Source organism: Globicephala melas, chromosome 1, assembly GCF_963455315.2.
Source record: "Globicephala melas chromosome 1, mGloMel1.2, whole genome shotgun sequence".
Lineage (NCBI taxonomy): Eukaryota > Metazoa > Chordata > Mammalia > Artiodactyla > Delphinidae > Globicephala > Globicephala melas.
The window spans coordinates 146,534,522-146,551,603 of record NC_083314.1 but is presented as its reverse complement, the minus strand read 5'-3'; the positions used below and the strand labels follow the sequence as shown (position 1 = coordinate 146,551,603).

Genomic DNA, 17,082 nt, shown 5'->3' with positions numbered 1-17,082 from the left:
TGCTTTCTGCTGAGTTCACCAGCGTCACCTGTCACCCTTATTTCCACTTACCATGAATTATGGTTGTGGAGATTAGCAGTTTTGTGAATAGAATGCCTAGCTCGTGAACACATCCAGTTAATGGTAGACATCCTTGTAATTCAAAAGGGCCCAACAAATGACACCCCTGTTTTGTACATTCAAGTTTTAAACCAATTGAAAGATAAGACAAAAAGAGAAAAACTTATGGAATCCTAAATTCTTTATTAATGATTAAGGCCCAGATGGATTCCGTGGACGCAATGGGCTTCCTAACATGGAACCCCACACTTTGACAGATTGACATACTGTGTCACAGGTGCTCTGGACCCCATAGGCCTCCCCACAGGAGAGCATAGGCAGCTCCCATAGCACTTAGAGCCTGGAGTAGAAAGTGGGCTTCCGGCTGGCATCTGGCTCCCAGAAGGGAGAAAGCAGGCAGAGTCTGAGGCACACCTTCTCGTTTCCCTTGTTGAAGCCTATTCAGAGCCACTGCTCCACTTCCCCAGAGAAGAGGGGCTGCAGGGGTACAAAGAGGCCTGGAATGTTACTCCAGGGGGCATATCCTCCGCATGGGAGGAAACGCCGGGCGTGGGAAACGAGTCTCCCCCTGTCAGGAGCAGCCCTCTGTATTACACTCTCCACTTGTTTGATTACTTCCCTCACCAGACTGTGGAACCCTTAAAGCAAAAACGCTCCCAGCACAGGGCCTGGCACACAGTAAGTGTTCAAGAAGGGGAGGAATGAATGAACTCTCATCTTCTAATACCAGTGTTTTCTTAAAGAAGCCCCTTTCCTCTCATCTTACCCTCCTCATAGCACCCAAGATCACGTCTTTATCATGCTTTCCAACTGCTCTCTTTTTCTGTACCATGGCGGGACAGACAAGGACCAAGGTGTTGCCCGATGACTCAGGAAAGCTTTTCCCCAGGCCGTGCTGTTCCTCCCACCTTGCCAAGCCCTGGCTGTGAGCAGGTGAAGGAACCTGTGAGTGCTGTGTCACAAGGGGCAGCCCCAGCCCTGGTCCTGCTGCCCCATCAGTGATGAATGACAGTGCCTGCCTTACCGCAGAGAACAGCCTTGTAAAGTCATTTTGGAAAGTGGAAAGTACTTTGTGGATGTGGGGCAGTGGAATCTGTAGGAATGTGCTAAAGGAAATTCATGGCTGTGAAGTGATAAAGGATGATCCAGACCCCGACCAGTCTGATGGAGGAGGACGGTGCTTTACAGGTGCTTACTGATAGTGTTCCAGATGTTTGCTTGTGTGGTAAAATTGGAAGGTGTGTCCCAATGGGGGCTAGTCCCAGACTGACCCACAAAAGCCTATCTGAGTCATCACAGAATAATATTTACCAAGTTGATACTAAATTCTAGGTATGTGCTAGACACATTAAGTGTGTCGTCTTAATTCTTTACAATAACCCATCAAAGGAGAATTGTTCCCCTTTTTACCAGTAAAGAAACAAACTTATCGAGATCAAATTACTTGCCCAAGGTCACAAAGCTAGTGAGTACTGGAGCCAGCCCATGTCTCATAAGCTCCGTGCTGTACTGTCAGCCTTGCAGACAGTAGAGGTTACTGTGAGCCTGCAGGGATGGGGAGGGATAAGGAGTTTGGAGTGACTGCAAATCTTCCATCAAGATCATTTGTACAGTCACCTGCCTTTGGGCCACCCTTACCCAAAGAGAGAGGGGTCATCTCCCCACTCCAGCTCCTGAGCTCCAGAGCAAGATTGGTGCGGGCGTAGAAATACCAGTCTTGTTTTCAGAGGTGCTGGATGAAAGAAGTGAGCAGGATCCTGATGGTCTGAGGCACAGGGTTCTTTAGGGCACTTCTAACAGCATTGGAAGCCTCGGGCTCTAGTGGGGTTAATAAGCCAGCAATGGCGGACTCTCTGGAGGGGCTAAGAGTCAGCGATGTTTTTAGAAATGTTTCAGCCTAACAAAGGGCGTGACACCTGTAGTCAGTCAGTTAGGGTTTAATAAATGTATGAAGAAACTTGAAAAGTTTCGACACTGGGGCAAGCATTTGCATGTTGAATGTGGGAAGATCCTTTTCCTGTTGTTTTTCGCCCACTCCCACTTCTGCAGGTTTCCTAGACAGGGAACGAAGAGAACAATAGACCTAAGTTTCCAAATAGAGGAGAAAAACTAAGCGGGATTTAGGCTTGGTGAATGGTTGAGGTACTGTTCACCCTAGGGATGTGTCACTGCTCAGTGGCTGGGGTCTGTCACAGTAATTCTCCCTCTCTGAGATTCTGCCTCTGTCAGAATCCTCTTTTGGGGAAATGGTTTTGACTTTCCAGTTCCAGCTCCTTTTCCCTAGCAGATCTGTCCCAGGCCTGCTCTCGCCTGTACCCCAGCTCTAGCTGCACAAAAATAAGGGGATCAAGGTCATTACTATGCATTGTGCATTTATTGGGTGCCAGGCAGGCACTGCGCTAAGCCCTTGACCTTCATCATCTCTTTTGTCCTCACAACAGAGGAGGGCTATCATCAGGCCATGGCTCCCTGACCCCACCACACACTGTGATACGACCTGCCTCACCACCAGTCTCACCTCAGCTCTGTCTCCTTCCTGGCCCTTTTAACCCTTAATTAAAAGGGAGACTAGCCTCCCCTTCTCTATGTTCCAGCCCCAAATATACAGCCCTGGAATGGCACACATCTTGTGGCATTATGATAACTGGTCCATATATGCACCATTCTTCCATTCAACTTATTTATTGAGTACCTGCTGTGTGTTGTCTGTTGCCGCTGTTGGACTTGGAAGTCCTTTAGTGCAAGAGACCATGCCTGTTCTTGCTTGTTGTGTATCCCCAGCATACAGCGCTATGCCTGGCTCATGGTAGATCCTCAGGAAATGCTTGCTAAGAGAGGCCTCTAAGTCTAGTTCTTGAACAAGATTTAGTCCTTCCAACCCCAGATACTGGAGAATGGGAAACATGTCTCTTAGCTCTTAGCTTCGTAGGAAAACACAGCTATGACTTAGTAGGAAAACAGAATGCTTAACTCGCAGCGATCCCCTTAAGTGGAGGAATCCAAGCTGCAATTAACCCAAAGAGCCATTAATGCCCAAGTCATTCATTATGATCCATGGGTGTTCATTCACTCTTTCAGTGGGTGTTAAGCACCCTGCGAGTATCGGGCTCTGTGTTGGGAGCGAGAACCACAGAGATGAATAAGACACACATACACAAGCCATGACCTCAAGGAAATCAGCAGACTAGATACATGGAAAATCAAGGTCAGATGGCTTAAGTGCCATGGGTGCGGTTCATCGAGAGCACTGCGAGGGGGATTTTTAGCAGGAGGTAAGATTAGGAAAAGCTGTCTAGAGAAGGTAGCATTTGATCTGGGCCTTAGAAAGAGTAGGATTAGGACCTGAGGAAGTAGGTGGAAAAATGTTCCCTGTGAACAAAAGCATAGAGGTGGGAAGGTTTGTTTTGGAAGAGCATGAAGATCATTCAGACAATTAATTTGTCAGTAATTGGCAGGGGTGAGACAAGGGTGACCCTCATTACCATAGACATGTCGCTGTGATGTTTTTATTTCCCTCTTCCTACCGTTCCCTCCTCATGCCTAAAAAATAGTTCTGCTAAGTTATAACCTGAAAGGACAGGGGGAGGAGAACCTTGTGTAGAGTGATGCCCTGTGCTGGCAGTCACATGGGATTCTTGGTCCTTCAGTCCCCACCCCCAGATACACACACAGGGACCCTCCATGAAATGGCCTCTGTGCGTGTCATCCGTGTGCTGGGAAAGAGCCTACAGAGGCCACCCATGAGTTTCTAGAAGAGGTAAATGCTCAGACTGGCTGCCTTGCTCCATTGGCAGGAGGAGGCCAGCAAGGCAGATTAGTCACTCACATCATTTTATCTGTTGAGTCAACATCTATTTTTAGGTGTGGAACCCAGAAAGGGACCTGGCATCTCTGCATGGAAAGGGAGAGAGTGCCATGGGTGAGGGGGTCTGCTCATCCTTCACGCCTCTGCGTGATCCGCTGCTAGACCCATTCTCAGATGCAAGGTCTCCTTCCCTGCTGGAGGTTTAGTTCCTAATGCCAAAAGTCCAGTTTAACATGTATAATTCCTTTTGCAAACATGCTTTTGTGTATGCAGAGCACACACACACACCTACTCACTCACTCACCCCTATAGTCTTAGCAGGTCCTGTGAATTGGTTATACAAATTAAATAAAACTAAAAAATGCTAATAAGGCATATAGGTCCCTCCCTGTCCAACATTGTCAGATGTGCTCTGAAATGACTGTTTTCATCATCTATTCTGAGCCATAACCGCCCCAGAAATAGCTTTAGCAGGAAAGTGCTTTTGTTAGACTAGCTGTAAATTATATTTCAAATGTCTGATGTTGTTTTCTTAAAAAATAAATAAATAAGTAAATGAAAGTCTAAAATTAATGACTGCTGGGGTTTGCTTTGCTTATGTGTACTGCTACAGATTTGGCTTCTTGCAGATGGAATTTCAGATCTGTTTACACTTCTGTGTTAGCTTTTTGGGGAAAAAAAAAAAGCAGTTGAGAGATCCGGGAGGACAGATTTACAAAGTCGAACTTATTATAACCATCGGTGAGGCTCACTTCTCTCTCCACTGCCCTCTCCCTCCCTCCTTTCCATCGTGCCCTCATTTTTTTTTATTGTGGTTTCATCTGCTCCGCCTCAAAGTTAGAAGGCAACTGGTTCTTGCAGATGTTATGACAAGGTCATATATCCAGTTTCGCAAGCAGATGTTCATTCAGCCCCATTTCACCAGCACTTTGTCATTCAGCGAGAGCAGACCTTGTGGGAACAGATTGGATCAACGCAAAGGATGGGACATAAAAAAATCTTGCAGAGAACCTGATCGCTTTTATGTGTTCAAGAAGGGGATGGGGGTGGGGTGGGGTTGGCAAGGAAAGAAATCTGCAGAGCAGAATTTCATGGGTTTTTTTTTGTTTTGTTTTTTCAAAGATTATTATGTGTTGGATACAGTAAATCATCTATACACCCACATCCAGGAGGTTCATCTTCAGAACTCCATGCGTGGGTAGTTCTGCATTTAACAGCTGCCATACAGTAGCTATTTCGTTCTGCCCTTAGAGACCCTTATCTGTGCATTTGTTTTAAGTTATCACCAGCTCTCCTCTTGTTCCTCTATTGCTGTTCTCCTGGTTCTCATTACTATTACAAAAGTAGCTAAACATCTGAACTACAGAGTTATTTGAACTGACGCTGTGAGTTAGAATGATAGACGCGGGGCTGTCATCTCAGTTGTCGACTCAGTCTCTACTCAGAGGGTGTTGCCTGTAATGGATTTAGCGCCTCTTGCCTTTTCCTAGGTCTCATATGCCCGTCCAAGCTCTGCCTCAATCAGGGATGCTAACCTCTACGTTAGCGGCCTTCCCAAAACCATGACCCAGAAGGAACTGGAGCAGCTCTTCTCACAATATGGCCGTATCATCACCTCACGAATCCTGGTGGATCAAGTCACAGGTTAAGTATTTTTTTGCCGTTATTTTGTGTCTCAGTGTCACCAGCCAGTGCCTTGTGACCCATAAGAGCAGAGAGGTAGTGGTTACTTGGGGAAAAGGATGTGGGTCATGAGTAAACAGATTTTGACCTAAGAGAAAGACTTTTTGTCAATCAACTGCCGAAATTTAAAATGGGCCATCTTGGGAAGTAGGAGATCTCCATCGTGGGAATTGTTCCAGCAGCAGCTAAACTACTTGGCAGAGCTGTAAAGAGGATTCAGCCATCAAGCTGGGAGTGGGGTTGAATGACCTTCAAAGTCTCTTTCAACCCTCAACCAAATAACATTACTTTTGTATGTGAAAAGAGCCTATATGTATAGCTCTGTCTCCAATGATAGCATTGTAAAGTTAGGGGCAACCTCACACTGCCTCATTTCACACATGAGAAAACAGAGGTCCAAAGTGGGGCATGTGACTTCTGTCCAGTTAGTTAGCAGCAGTGCAGGGATAACCCAGGATCTGGTGCTGTGATACTTTGGCCATCATAAAGAAAAGCAACCGCGGCCACCACCTGTCAGTAAGAGAGGCACCCAGGTTGCATTTTTTTTTTAAATTGGAGTATAATTGATTTACAATGTTGTGTTAGTTTCAGGTGTACAGCAAAGTGAATCTGTTATACAAATACATATATCCACCCTTTTTTAGATTCTCTTCCCACATAGGCCATTACAGAGTATTGAGTAGAGTTCCCTGTGCTATACAGTAGGTCCTTATTAGTTATCTGTATAACATATAGTAGTGTGTATGTGTCAATCCCAATCTTCCAATTTATCCCTCCCCCCACTTACCCCCAGGCTGCATTGTTGATGACAGAAGGTTTTCACCTACTCTAATTTAAAACACCCCCTGGGAGCCATTTAGCATGTGTTTATCATTTGACTATGCAACAAACCCTCACTGAAGGCAGCTCTGCCCCAGACGCTGCGCAGAGGGACACCAGCGACCAGGGATGACGGTGGCACAGTCCTGCCCGTACAAGACTCCAGTGTGATGAGTACCTGCTAGGGCTGTCCGTTGCCCAACGAGAGCTCAGGAGAAGGCATGCTGTGCCTGGTGGGCACTGTTGGGAAGGAAGTTTCCATCAAGGAGGTGATGTTTGAACAGAGTTTTGGAGGATGACTTGCAGTTATCTGGCAAGAAGGAGGGACAGAGCATGCTAGGTGGATAGGATGTATCCTGTAGAATAGGTGGATAGGACATACCCTAAGGCGTGGAGTTGAGGCAGAACATAACCTGTTCAAGGAGTATCTGGCAGTTCAGCATGGCTGACATGAGGTTCAACAGGGGGTTGGGGCCAGATCATCAGGGACATTAAATGCCTCGCCAAGCAGTCTGGAATTCATCCGTATGCAGCATGGAGCTATGGAAGGGATTTTTGTGGGGTTTTTTTTCATTTGTTTTTCTGTGTTTGGAATAGGGAGCAATGAGGAATGGGTACTATGCACAAGGTAAAAAATTGAAAAGGTACAGAAAAAGTATAAAAGATGTTTTTAACTGGTATAATATGGTCAGAGTTTGCTTTTCAAATAGATTATTTAGTTGCCAGGTGTGGTGGACACATTGGAGGACTAGAAACTGGACAGTGGGTGATCAGTTACAGCAACTAAAGGGAGACCTGAGGATTGAGCAGGGTGGTGGGGGGGAGCTGGAAGGGACAGATGAGAAAGATGCCTGTGTTCTGTGGGTAGGAGTCACAGTCCAGGGCCATGATGGCAGAAATGCAGGCAGGTGCATTTTGATGGGTGAAAAAGATTCAGGAAGGCAGGCTCAGCCCTGGCCCCACAGGTGGGCTGACTCCCCAAGGGAATCCATGGGACCCAGCGCATCTCTTCCTGGAGATGTTTACCAGTTTGGTTTGTTCACTCTTTATCAAGGCTCTTTCTCTTTCCCCAGGAGTGTCCAGAGGGGTGGGATTTATCCGGTTTGATAAGAGGATTGAGGCAGAAGAAGCAATCAAAGGGCTGAATGGCCAGAAGCCCAGTGGTGCTACGGAACCAATTACTGTGAAGTTTGCCAACAACCCCAGCCAGAAGTCCAGCCAGGCCCTGCTCTCCCAGCTCTACCAGTCCCCCAACCGGCGCTACCCTGGCCCACTTCACCACCAGGCTCAGAGGTTCAGGTAGGCGTGCCCACAGGGGAAAGAGCCCTGCTACACGAGTGCTGGACAAGAGCCAGGGAAGCCCATGGCCCTGAAGCATGGGGCGGGGTGAGAACCTCTGCCTCTAGGAATCACTGTGGGAAATTGCCCCCAAATCTCAGTTTCCACCGCTGTAAAATGTGATGATTGGACTTTTCTAAGCTTTTCTAAGCCCCCTTTCAAACTACCGCTGTGACCGTGATTAATCTTCAGATTCTTTGATTGAAACAAAATTTCTTCATTTAACCAAATAAGGAGGTTCAGTTTCAACGAGAGTTAATCACAGATAAGTGACCACATTCAGCAGTTTAGACTTAAAGCTAAGGCAGTGGCTTTTAATAAAGTCAAAGAAAAGAGTAGCCCAGAAGGCACATCCTTGCCAAAGGGAATGGTTTGGTCTCTGCCCTCCTCCTTCTTATGCCGGTAACTCTGTTGGGTTGGTGGGGGTAGAGGGGATCCTCTCTTCTGTGTTACCTTTACTCTGACATTGTCAGCAGACTCCGGAAAGACAAGGAGGAAGACTTTGTCCAAGCCTTACTAGTGTTTCCTCTGGGTACCCAACCTCCAGGAAGCTCCAGGTGCAACGGGGCATTCCCCTTCTCCTGGGACATTTCTGAAAGGCAGATTTCTCTCCATGTAGGCAGTCCAACCTTGACCATGTAGGTAGTCCGACCTCTGTTATGCAAGAGATAAGAATATTCTTGGGCTTCCCTGGCGGTGCAGTGGTTGAGAGTCCACCTGCCGATGCAGGGGACACGGGTTCGTGCCCCGGTCCGGGAAGATCCCACATGCCGCGGAGCGGCTGGGCCCGTGAGCCATGGCAGCTGAACCTGCACGTCCGGAGCCTGTGCTCCGTGACAGGAGAGGCCACAACAGTGAGAGGCCCGTGTACCAAAAAAAAAAAGAATATTCTTGACCTACCCATAATAATTCTAAATAGTTATTTTATTCCACCCAGGTCCCAACTTCCCTTTAACGAAAGGGTCTTTCTCTTTTTCGAACATCACATGGGAAGATAGTAGGCCCTTCCATCTAGCCACAAGGAGGAGAAAAATCAGCCTCTGGAGTGTACTTCCACATGCCCCCTGAACATGAAAGGGTTAATGATTTCACGAAGAGTCCAAGTCACCTAATTTTTATTTTGTGTGAGAGTACATGCAGTATTTGTGTAAAAAACCTTTCCAGCAGGCTTCTAATGGTGGAAACTATGGTTACTACTGCCCCATGACGTGAATAGCTTATCCCCAAGGAAGATACTGAAGGTGAAGGAGATTATAACAAAATGGCAGTTTGCTGGGAGGTGCTTTCAGGTTGTAAAGAGTAAGCTAATTTTTTAAAAATCTGAACCCTCAAACCTCCCCCCCCATCAAAAAAAAATGGGTGTGGTAAGAAGATTTAGTGAAAGTAGCCAGGCTAAGAGAAGAGATCCATTCCGATATGCAGGACGTGTGTGCTTATATTGTTAATCTGGAGCAGAGACCTTTATTCATAAATTTCATTACAGTAAAAGGTGAACAACTTAAGATGCCACCCCTCTTTGAAAATTTTCACAGCACAACGTAAAATAAAATCCTCACAAATGTTCTGAGAGGTGGGGGGGGGGGTGGGATTAATTGAGACCTTGAAAGAAAGGAAGGTTCATTAGACACTTGCTTTAAACTCCGGCGTTGACCTGAACATGAATTACTTTAGTTGGAGGCAGGAAAAGGGGGAACTACCAGTGGATAGACTCCTAAGCACTGGGGAAAGTTTTTGAGCTTTTCTTCTTTGAAAATGGAGCATTCTTATTAATAGTTCCATTGAGCGATCTTGCCATCTGTGAGGCATTAACCCAGAGACCCTCCTTCTCTTTGCAGGCTGGACAATTTGCTTAATATGGCCTATGGCGTAAAGAGGTAATTAAAACTCCACAGATTGCCAGATGTCCGTGTTGGCACAGACTGGGGCTAGAATTTTTTTTTTAATTCACTAACTTTACTTTTTTTTTTAATTCTTCCTTTTTCTTCCACCAGCATGTCAAATTCTCTTTTACTTTCAGACCTCAGTTGGTTTTGTTTCTTTTAGGGCACACAAAGTGTGTTTGTGTGTTTCACTTTTTCTTTTATTTGCAGGTGGGCTTCTCCTATGGTTCAGGTGCCACAGCTACCAAGCCTTTAATAATCTGGTCCTCTGAGCGGCTCCCCTAAGAGGGAAGGCTGTGACTCTTTGCCAGATGATTTTGCAAACTTGCAAAGCAACTGTTTTACATTAGCAATGCCAAGATTCAGTTAAGAGGGCAGATTCCAGCAAATGAAAATTAGAACATTTTGCTAATCATCTTATGATTGTCAGTGGAAAAATTAGATTTCGGACTACCAGCCCTGGCCAAAACATGAATGAGTGCATGGATGACCTTATGACTCCCGCCCCCAGCTCAAAGTGCATTTCAGGGCCCAGCCTGAGAATGAAGTGTATCTGTGTGCACCTCAACCAGGGGTTTCTTTCGTTACAGGTTTTAGCAGTTATTAGCAATCCTCCCTTGGTTATATATGTATGTATGTTTTAAATTTGCTGTTTCTTTTATTTAAAACCTTTTTGTGGTGTTAAGGTTTGGGGGACTTTCTGAATGTAGTCACAAGGGTGTTCCAGACCTAGTCTGAAAACTGAATCTCGGGAGGTTGGGTGCTTTATGTCACTGTGTCCATGAGATTCCCACGTGTACTTTTGATAAGCCCCACTGAGCTGCTAGGGAGATAGCATCTTCATCATCCTGCTCTGTAGAGCCGCACACTTTAATTCCCCTTCCTGCGGTCAAGGGAAAGAGATGTGGTCTTGAATAGTCCAAGTCACACTCCCTGTATGAGGCAGGCCTTTCACCACTTGCGGTGCATGGTAGGTACCCTGCTCTGGAAACTGGCATGCAGTGGAGAAAGTAACTCGACTGCAGACTTCACTGTCAGGGTGCCAGCCTCTTGAATCTCAATCCCAGCCCCCATGAGGGTAACTGTGAATTATCTCCACATGTCTAGCATACTGCTTGCCTGTTCCCATGCATTTTACACTTTTCCCCAGCTCTGTCCCATACCTTTGCTCCTCTTGAACTTTTGTGAAGTTGCACCAAATATTGTGAAGAGAGTGATGCTTATACATAGGTGAGGTCAGGGAAGACACTGCAAGGCAGCGTGCACACTGCCATCTCCTCCAGTTCCCCACCCACAGCAAACTTCACAAGTTGATAAGAGCATTCTCTTTCCCTGTTAAACCCAGATTTGGATCCAGAGTCCTTCCTACCGAAGTGCTCCAGGTAACATTACCATCTAGAGTTGAGGGTCTCCTTGAAACCTCTTTGCTGGCCCTGACTTTGGCCTTACCATATTTAGCCGTTCTCCACCTATAAACCGAAAGAGGTCAGTTGACTCAGTTGGAGGAGAGAAGGTTGAGAAGACAATGTTCAGAAATAATGCAAATAACGATTAGACATGGGTTTGCCCTTCTAAGAATCTGTACCATGATGTTTTTGGTTTTGTCCTGTTATTTGTTTTTAAGTAAGAGGGAAGACTGACGTAGTGAACAATACCAAAAATAATATCTGTTGAGTCGTTATGTTTAGCATATCTTCAGCGGCCATTGGATTATCTAAATTTTAGTTAGATACACAACTATTCTTTCATAGGACTTTTGAATCTCTAATAATATATGCATATTTTTAAAACATTCCTAAATGACACTTTATCCATTCACTTCCCCAGTTTTTGCTTCCTCTCCTCCTATCCCCAACTTCAAAAAAAAAAAAAAAAAACACTAACCAAATGAAAAGCAAGATACTAGTCAGTGTATAGAGTCAAAATACCTGTATGAGTTTGGTATAAAGTAAACTGTTAATAAATATTTCTTCTGCTGTAGGCACTGGTAACCTAATTGTTTCATCTGATGCATCCATCATGAATCACATACATATTTTATCAGACGTGAATAGAATCTAAAGGATTGTTTTTCTTTTCAAGATTACGTGAAAACTAAGAAGATTTTGAAGCCTAATACAAAAGTAGTTGTAATAGGACAAAAAACAGTTTTTTGCCTTTCTGATGTACAGTGATTCAAGATATATAAGTGCACACACCACTTGAAATCTCACTCCTGTGACGCTTAGAAATGAATTCCAGATAATATAGCATCAAAGAGTGATACATCTTTATTATTATTGCTCAGGGTTGTTTTTGGAACTCTTTTGAATAAATGCTAAATGAAACATAAGCCACCCATTGGATTAATAACAATGGGTGTATCTCCGTGCCCCATAATATCTAGAGATCTCATGTCTCTCCATGCCTGATAATACTGAGAGATCTTTGACAACCGTTAAGTCAAGGGACTGCAAAGATGGTAGACTTGAGCACTTCTGGGCCATCTCCTAAACTGCCTTAAAAAATAAATGAAATGTCCCGAGCATCGACATCCACCAGTGTTATTCACCTGTTCAATCAATAAGCAGTTATTAAGTGTTTTCTACGTGTCATGTCTGTGAGATTCCCACATGGGCTCCACTGAATAAATAAGTAGAGCAAAAGGATGAATGAAGTGGGGCCCCTTCTCTGAAGAGCTCACGCTCTATTGTGGGGAGGGAGGGTGAGGGGCAGAGTGGGATACCCTATGAACATATACTTGATAGTGTGACAGAGACTTGCTCTGGGAGTTCTTCGTGGTTCTTAGTGGTTGACCTAGGCCTTTCTCTTGGCATATACGTGCCTTAGCCAGTCTAACTGTTCCCATTAGAAGAAATGCCACAGACATTAGTCTTTGTATTTTGGTTTTCAAACCCTGAAGACTCTCCTGCAAACACTCACTCAGGCCTCTGCCCCGTGTCTGTGTCTGTGCATCTGTGTGTTATCCACGGTCAGACTGATGTCTGGACCAGTCCCCCCTTCTGCTTGTCCCCCCAGGTTCTCCCCAATCACCATTGACGGGATGACAAGCCTTGTGGGAATGAACATCCCTGGTCACACAGGAACAGGCTGGTGCATCTTTGTCTACAATCTGTCCCCTGATTCCGACGAGAGTGTCCTCTGGCAGCTCTTCGGCCCCTTTGGTGCGGTGAACAACGTCAAAGTCATCCGTGACTTCAACACCAACAAGTGCAAGGGATTCGGCTTTGTCACCATGACCAACTATGATGAGGCAGCCATGGCCATTGCCAGCCTCAACGGGTACCGCCTGGGAGACCGAGTGTTGCAAGTTTCCTTTAAAACCAACAAAGCCCACAAGTCCTGAATTTCCCATCCTTACTTATTAAAATATATATATAAATATATACGAACAAAACACACGCGCGCACACACACATACACACGCACACACACAAAAGAGAGAGAAACAAACTTTTCAAGGCTTATATTCAACCATGGACTTTATAAGCCAGTGTTGCCTAAGTATTAAAACATTGGATTATCCTGAGGTGTACCAGGAAAGGATTTTATAATGCTTAGAAAAAAAGAAAAAAACACAAAAAAATACCTTTGATGCATTGAATGTTCTTTCATAGCTGTCGTTGTTGACTATAATATACATAGATAGCGACGTGCAGGGATTTTTACCCAGCCAGCTAATTTTACTACCTTCCTTGAAGGTGGGTCTTTTTAAGATGACCATTCGCTCATTTGAAGAAGAAAAACAAAAAACAAAAAAAAATAATAAAAATAAAACAATTTTTACAAAGTAATGGGATTCAAAGAAAGAAAATAAAGATTTTTCTTTTTTGTCAAAATGTTGATCCAATCAGATTGGTTAAAAAAAAAAAACCCACACAAATTAAAGAGGAATAATAAAAATTGCAAAAATTAAAGAAACTTTTGCAAATTTTTTTATTTTTCCTTTTTTCTTTTATATCATGTGAACTAAAACAGTCTTCTGTTAGGGGATGGGGGCGAGGGGGATACCTGATGACATTAACAATTTAATAACATTAACGTTGCCAAAGAGGTGGTCTCTTTGCTGAAAATGGGTTTCAAGAAAAATCTATTTTTATAAAATATAAAGAATTTTTACAAGAGAATCTGGATTTGAGAAAAAAATATTTTGACTGGCTAATTTAGGGGAAATTGACAACTTTGTCGCGTTCATACTGCACTGGTAACTTTTTAGAGATCAAGATGTGTGTTTTAAACTGGATTCGTAGACTGTTTTTTGAAGGATGGGCTATAAACAGATGATCTTCATATCTTTTCATAGCATGTAATAATAATAAAAAAATTATTAATTACTAGGGGAAAGGAGTGTTCATTCTACCCAGGGTACCACAGTTCCCCACAGTCAAAACCCAAAAGCAAGGAGATGAGTTGAAAGACAGTTTTTCTTTAAGTCATCAGTATGGGATGTCAGCAGAACAAAAATTAAAAAGATTAATTTTTCCTTTTGATCTAAAACTTCCTTAGTTTGAGCAGTAGGTGCTACGAAATTATTTACATATCTTAGTATCATAGTTAAATGTAATGTGTTTAGGAGAGGAAAACAAAAACTACATTTGCTTTAAATTCATTAAGGAATTTTCAAATTCACTTTGTAGCCCATGCTGATAGAATTGGGCTGTGTTGGTACATTTGAAACACTGTTTATGTTGCTTGAAACACTTATTTATTTAATCGCAGATGTGATGATGCCTATGGCCGAGATCAAATATAGCTAGATTGGCTAGACTACTTATTTGTTTACTTAAACTATGGGAAGAAGCATATTATTGTGTCATTCTGTTGTGTGTGTATGTGTATATACAATATAAATATATATATATAAAGTTATTTTTTCTTTGGGTTAATTTATTATAAGTTGTAACACTTGGCTAGTTTTGTTTGTATATGTCTTAAAATGTTTTCTTATGATATTTAAGTGACAGTTAAAGAGGTATCAAGGTAACTTGTGTAGAACTATTGTTTGATATATTGTCATGTTTGTTGTGAATATTTTTTCTTACTGCACAGTAGAAAAATAAAAACAACTGGGTCTTTATTTTAACGTAATTCAGATTGGGGAAAACAAAACAGAGCTAAGGGAACAAAATGACTGAGGGAGCATTCTCCCACGTCCAGTGCACTGATCATTTTAGTATATTTGTGCTTTGTACGGTTATATATTTAAAACAAAAACAAAACAAAAAAATACAAGGGTTCATGCTCTTCCCTGGGTAATAGAAACAGTTACTCGCTATGCATAATCTAGTTGATAGTTAAATTTGCTATTGCTTTTCTTGTCTTGTTATATACAATCTTTTCAATACCAGTTTAGTCTTAATGGTAATAAAACGTTATGGTTATTTATAACTTGTGCTTATTTTGTGCGTTTTTTCTCATGCTGAACCCACTAAGTGCATGTAGACAGAACTGTTGTTTTCACACTGAAGAGGCAAACTTTGTAGTAGTAGCCGTAGTGGTAGAGAGGTAACGAAAACCACGGCTGCATCATAGACTCCTCCTTTAAATTTTTTTTCTGTTTTTTTTCCTCTTTTCGGTTTTGAGAAAAAAACACCAGATTTCAGTTCAGAGAACACTCATTCAACATTCAGGGAAACCTTTTAACATCACCTGCTATGAATGAACTCAGTTTGCTGGCAAAGTTTGATGCATTTGCTAAGCATTAGTGGGAAAGGCATGCCAAAATCTCTTCTCTATAAAGTGTTCACTCTTGGGGGGGAAAAAAAAGGAAAAAAAATCTTAGGACCAGGCAGTTGTATACTTTAGTTATAATGAATGACTTCATGTTAATCTTGCTAGTTTAGATGATTTCTGAGGGAAAGTATTGTAAATGTTTTTTTTTCATAATCTTGTTGTGTTTGAATTATTTGTACTTTGTCCAGACAATAAATGAAAGTGTGTAGAATGGATTCAAGCTTCCCAGATTTTTAAATGTGTTCACTCACACTTTTTTTTCTGTAGCATCTTCCGATTTCCCCAATATTTTTACCATTAAACAAACAAACAAAAAAAGTAGAGTAAATTTCTGTTTTGCAACTTAGCCCAGTCTCTCAAAGTCAACTCAGTATTCAAAAGTCATTGCCCTAGTTCCACACTACTAAAGGTATGGTCTCCAGCCAGCAGTTTAAGTGTCATCTGGGAGCTTGTTAAAATGCAGAATCTCTGGCTGAATGCAAAGCTATATTTAACCAGCTCCCCAGGTGAATCACTGGTACTTTAAAGTGTGAGGAGCACTGTCCTGGTTGATAATGAGCCGACACATTTGGCATTGTGTTTGGCATTATGATCCACTAGTGTCTGTTATTCATTTATAAGCATACTTGTGACTTGTGCAGAAGAAAGGGAGTCACTATTTGCAGAGCTTCTATTATGCGTCAGACAGGCTGCGTGGTGCCCTCTACGTTCTCTCTCTTGGTCCTGCAGCCATCTGGAAGAAGGAGATAGCACGATCCTCATTTCACAGATGACAAGACTGAGGCTCAGTGCGATTAACTTGAAACAGCTAGCAAATTTCCAGCTGGGATTTGAATCCAAGTCTGATACAACTGCACAGCACCTCAGCATTGAGGTGGCAAAGCTTGCGCAACAGTAAGGAAACAGACCATTTTGTACTGGAAGTGAAAAGAAAGGTCACCTCTTTATTTAAACTCATTTTTGCTTAGAAGTGTCAAGTATCTGACTTTCTTACCTTTGAACAGAAACCTTAAACAAGGACTTTTTCATACTGCGTAGAAGAACGTGATTCAAGCTCAGCCTAGGGGGAAAAGACTGCCTAAGGTATCATGAAGTCATATTAAAATATGCCCTGAACTTTACAGATGAGCTTTTCAGTGATTTCCTGATATGATCATTCATTGATGATCTACTGTCTGTCTTTTTCATCTTCTCACTAATTGAAAATTCATAATACCCCATAAAACATCACATCACCATCCACAAACTGACACTTGAAGAAGAAATGCCCCCACTGATCCAGATGAAGGAATAGTCAGAGTCTCTTCCATTTCTCATTAGCTCCTTTTTTATTATTATATTAAATTACCTCAATGGTTGGGATAATTAAATTCAGGGCAAAGAATAGGATTTAATTAACCAAGCTAAATATTAACACTCTAAGTCAGCCTGAACTTCACATACTTAAAGATTCTCCTTTTAGTTTTGTCTTAAAGACAAGCTGCTATGTTCCTTTTCTGAAGAGAAATGGGCATTCAAACGAATTACTACCCCCAGGAATAACAGAGCTTCGCAAATGTGTACATAGGGTCTAAAAATGTTGCTGCCAAACCTATGATAGTTATTACCAATCATCACCACCCCTGCTCGTTAAAGGGTCATTTTAGTGCACTTTAAACAAATGGATACTTATTTGGGAATATTGGAAGTTGATGGAATCTCACCAGTTCATGTAGTTCATTCCCCAGCCTCCAACAGATCGGTCCTGAAAGTTTCACAATTAGCT

The 17,082-nt window shown here is 42.8% G+C and overlaps 1 protein-coding gene across 4 annotated transcripts in view; it reads left to right on the top strand.

The window, feature by feature from the left end:
- The window catches only part of ELAVL4 (ELAV like RNA binding protein 4), an 85,896-nt gene extending 70,364 nt beyond the window's left edge, over positions 1 to 15,532 (top strand). For 3 of the 4 annotated variants that reach the window (XM_030870409.2, XM_030870407.2, XM_060305742.1), the window contains exons 4-7: positions 5,356 to 5,509; positions 7,441 to 7,666; positions 9,541 to 9,579; positions 12,562 to 15,532. In XM_030870409.2, the coding sequence (XP_030726269.1) occupies positions 5,356 to 5,509; positions 7,441 to 7,666; positions 9,541 to 9,579; positions 12,562 to 12,931 (789 nt within the window). In that variant the 3' untranslated portion in view covers positions 12,932 to 15,532. The remainder of the gene's footprint in view (positions 1 to 5,355; positions 5,510 to 7,440; positions 7,667 to 9,540; positions 9,580 to 12,561) is intronic. The other variant, XM_030870410.2, reaches the window with a different exon arrangement.
- The last annotated feature ends 1,550 nt before the right edge of the window (positions 15,533 to 17,082 follow it).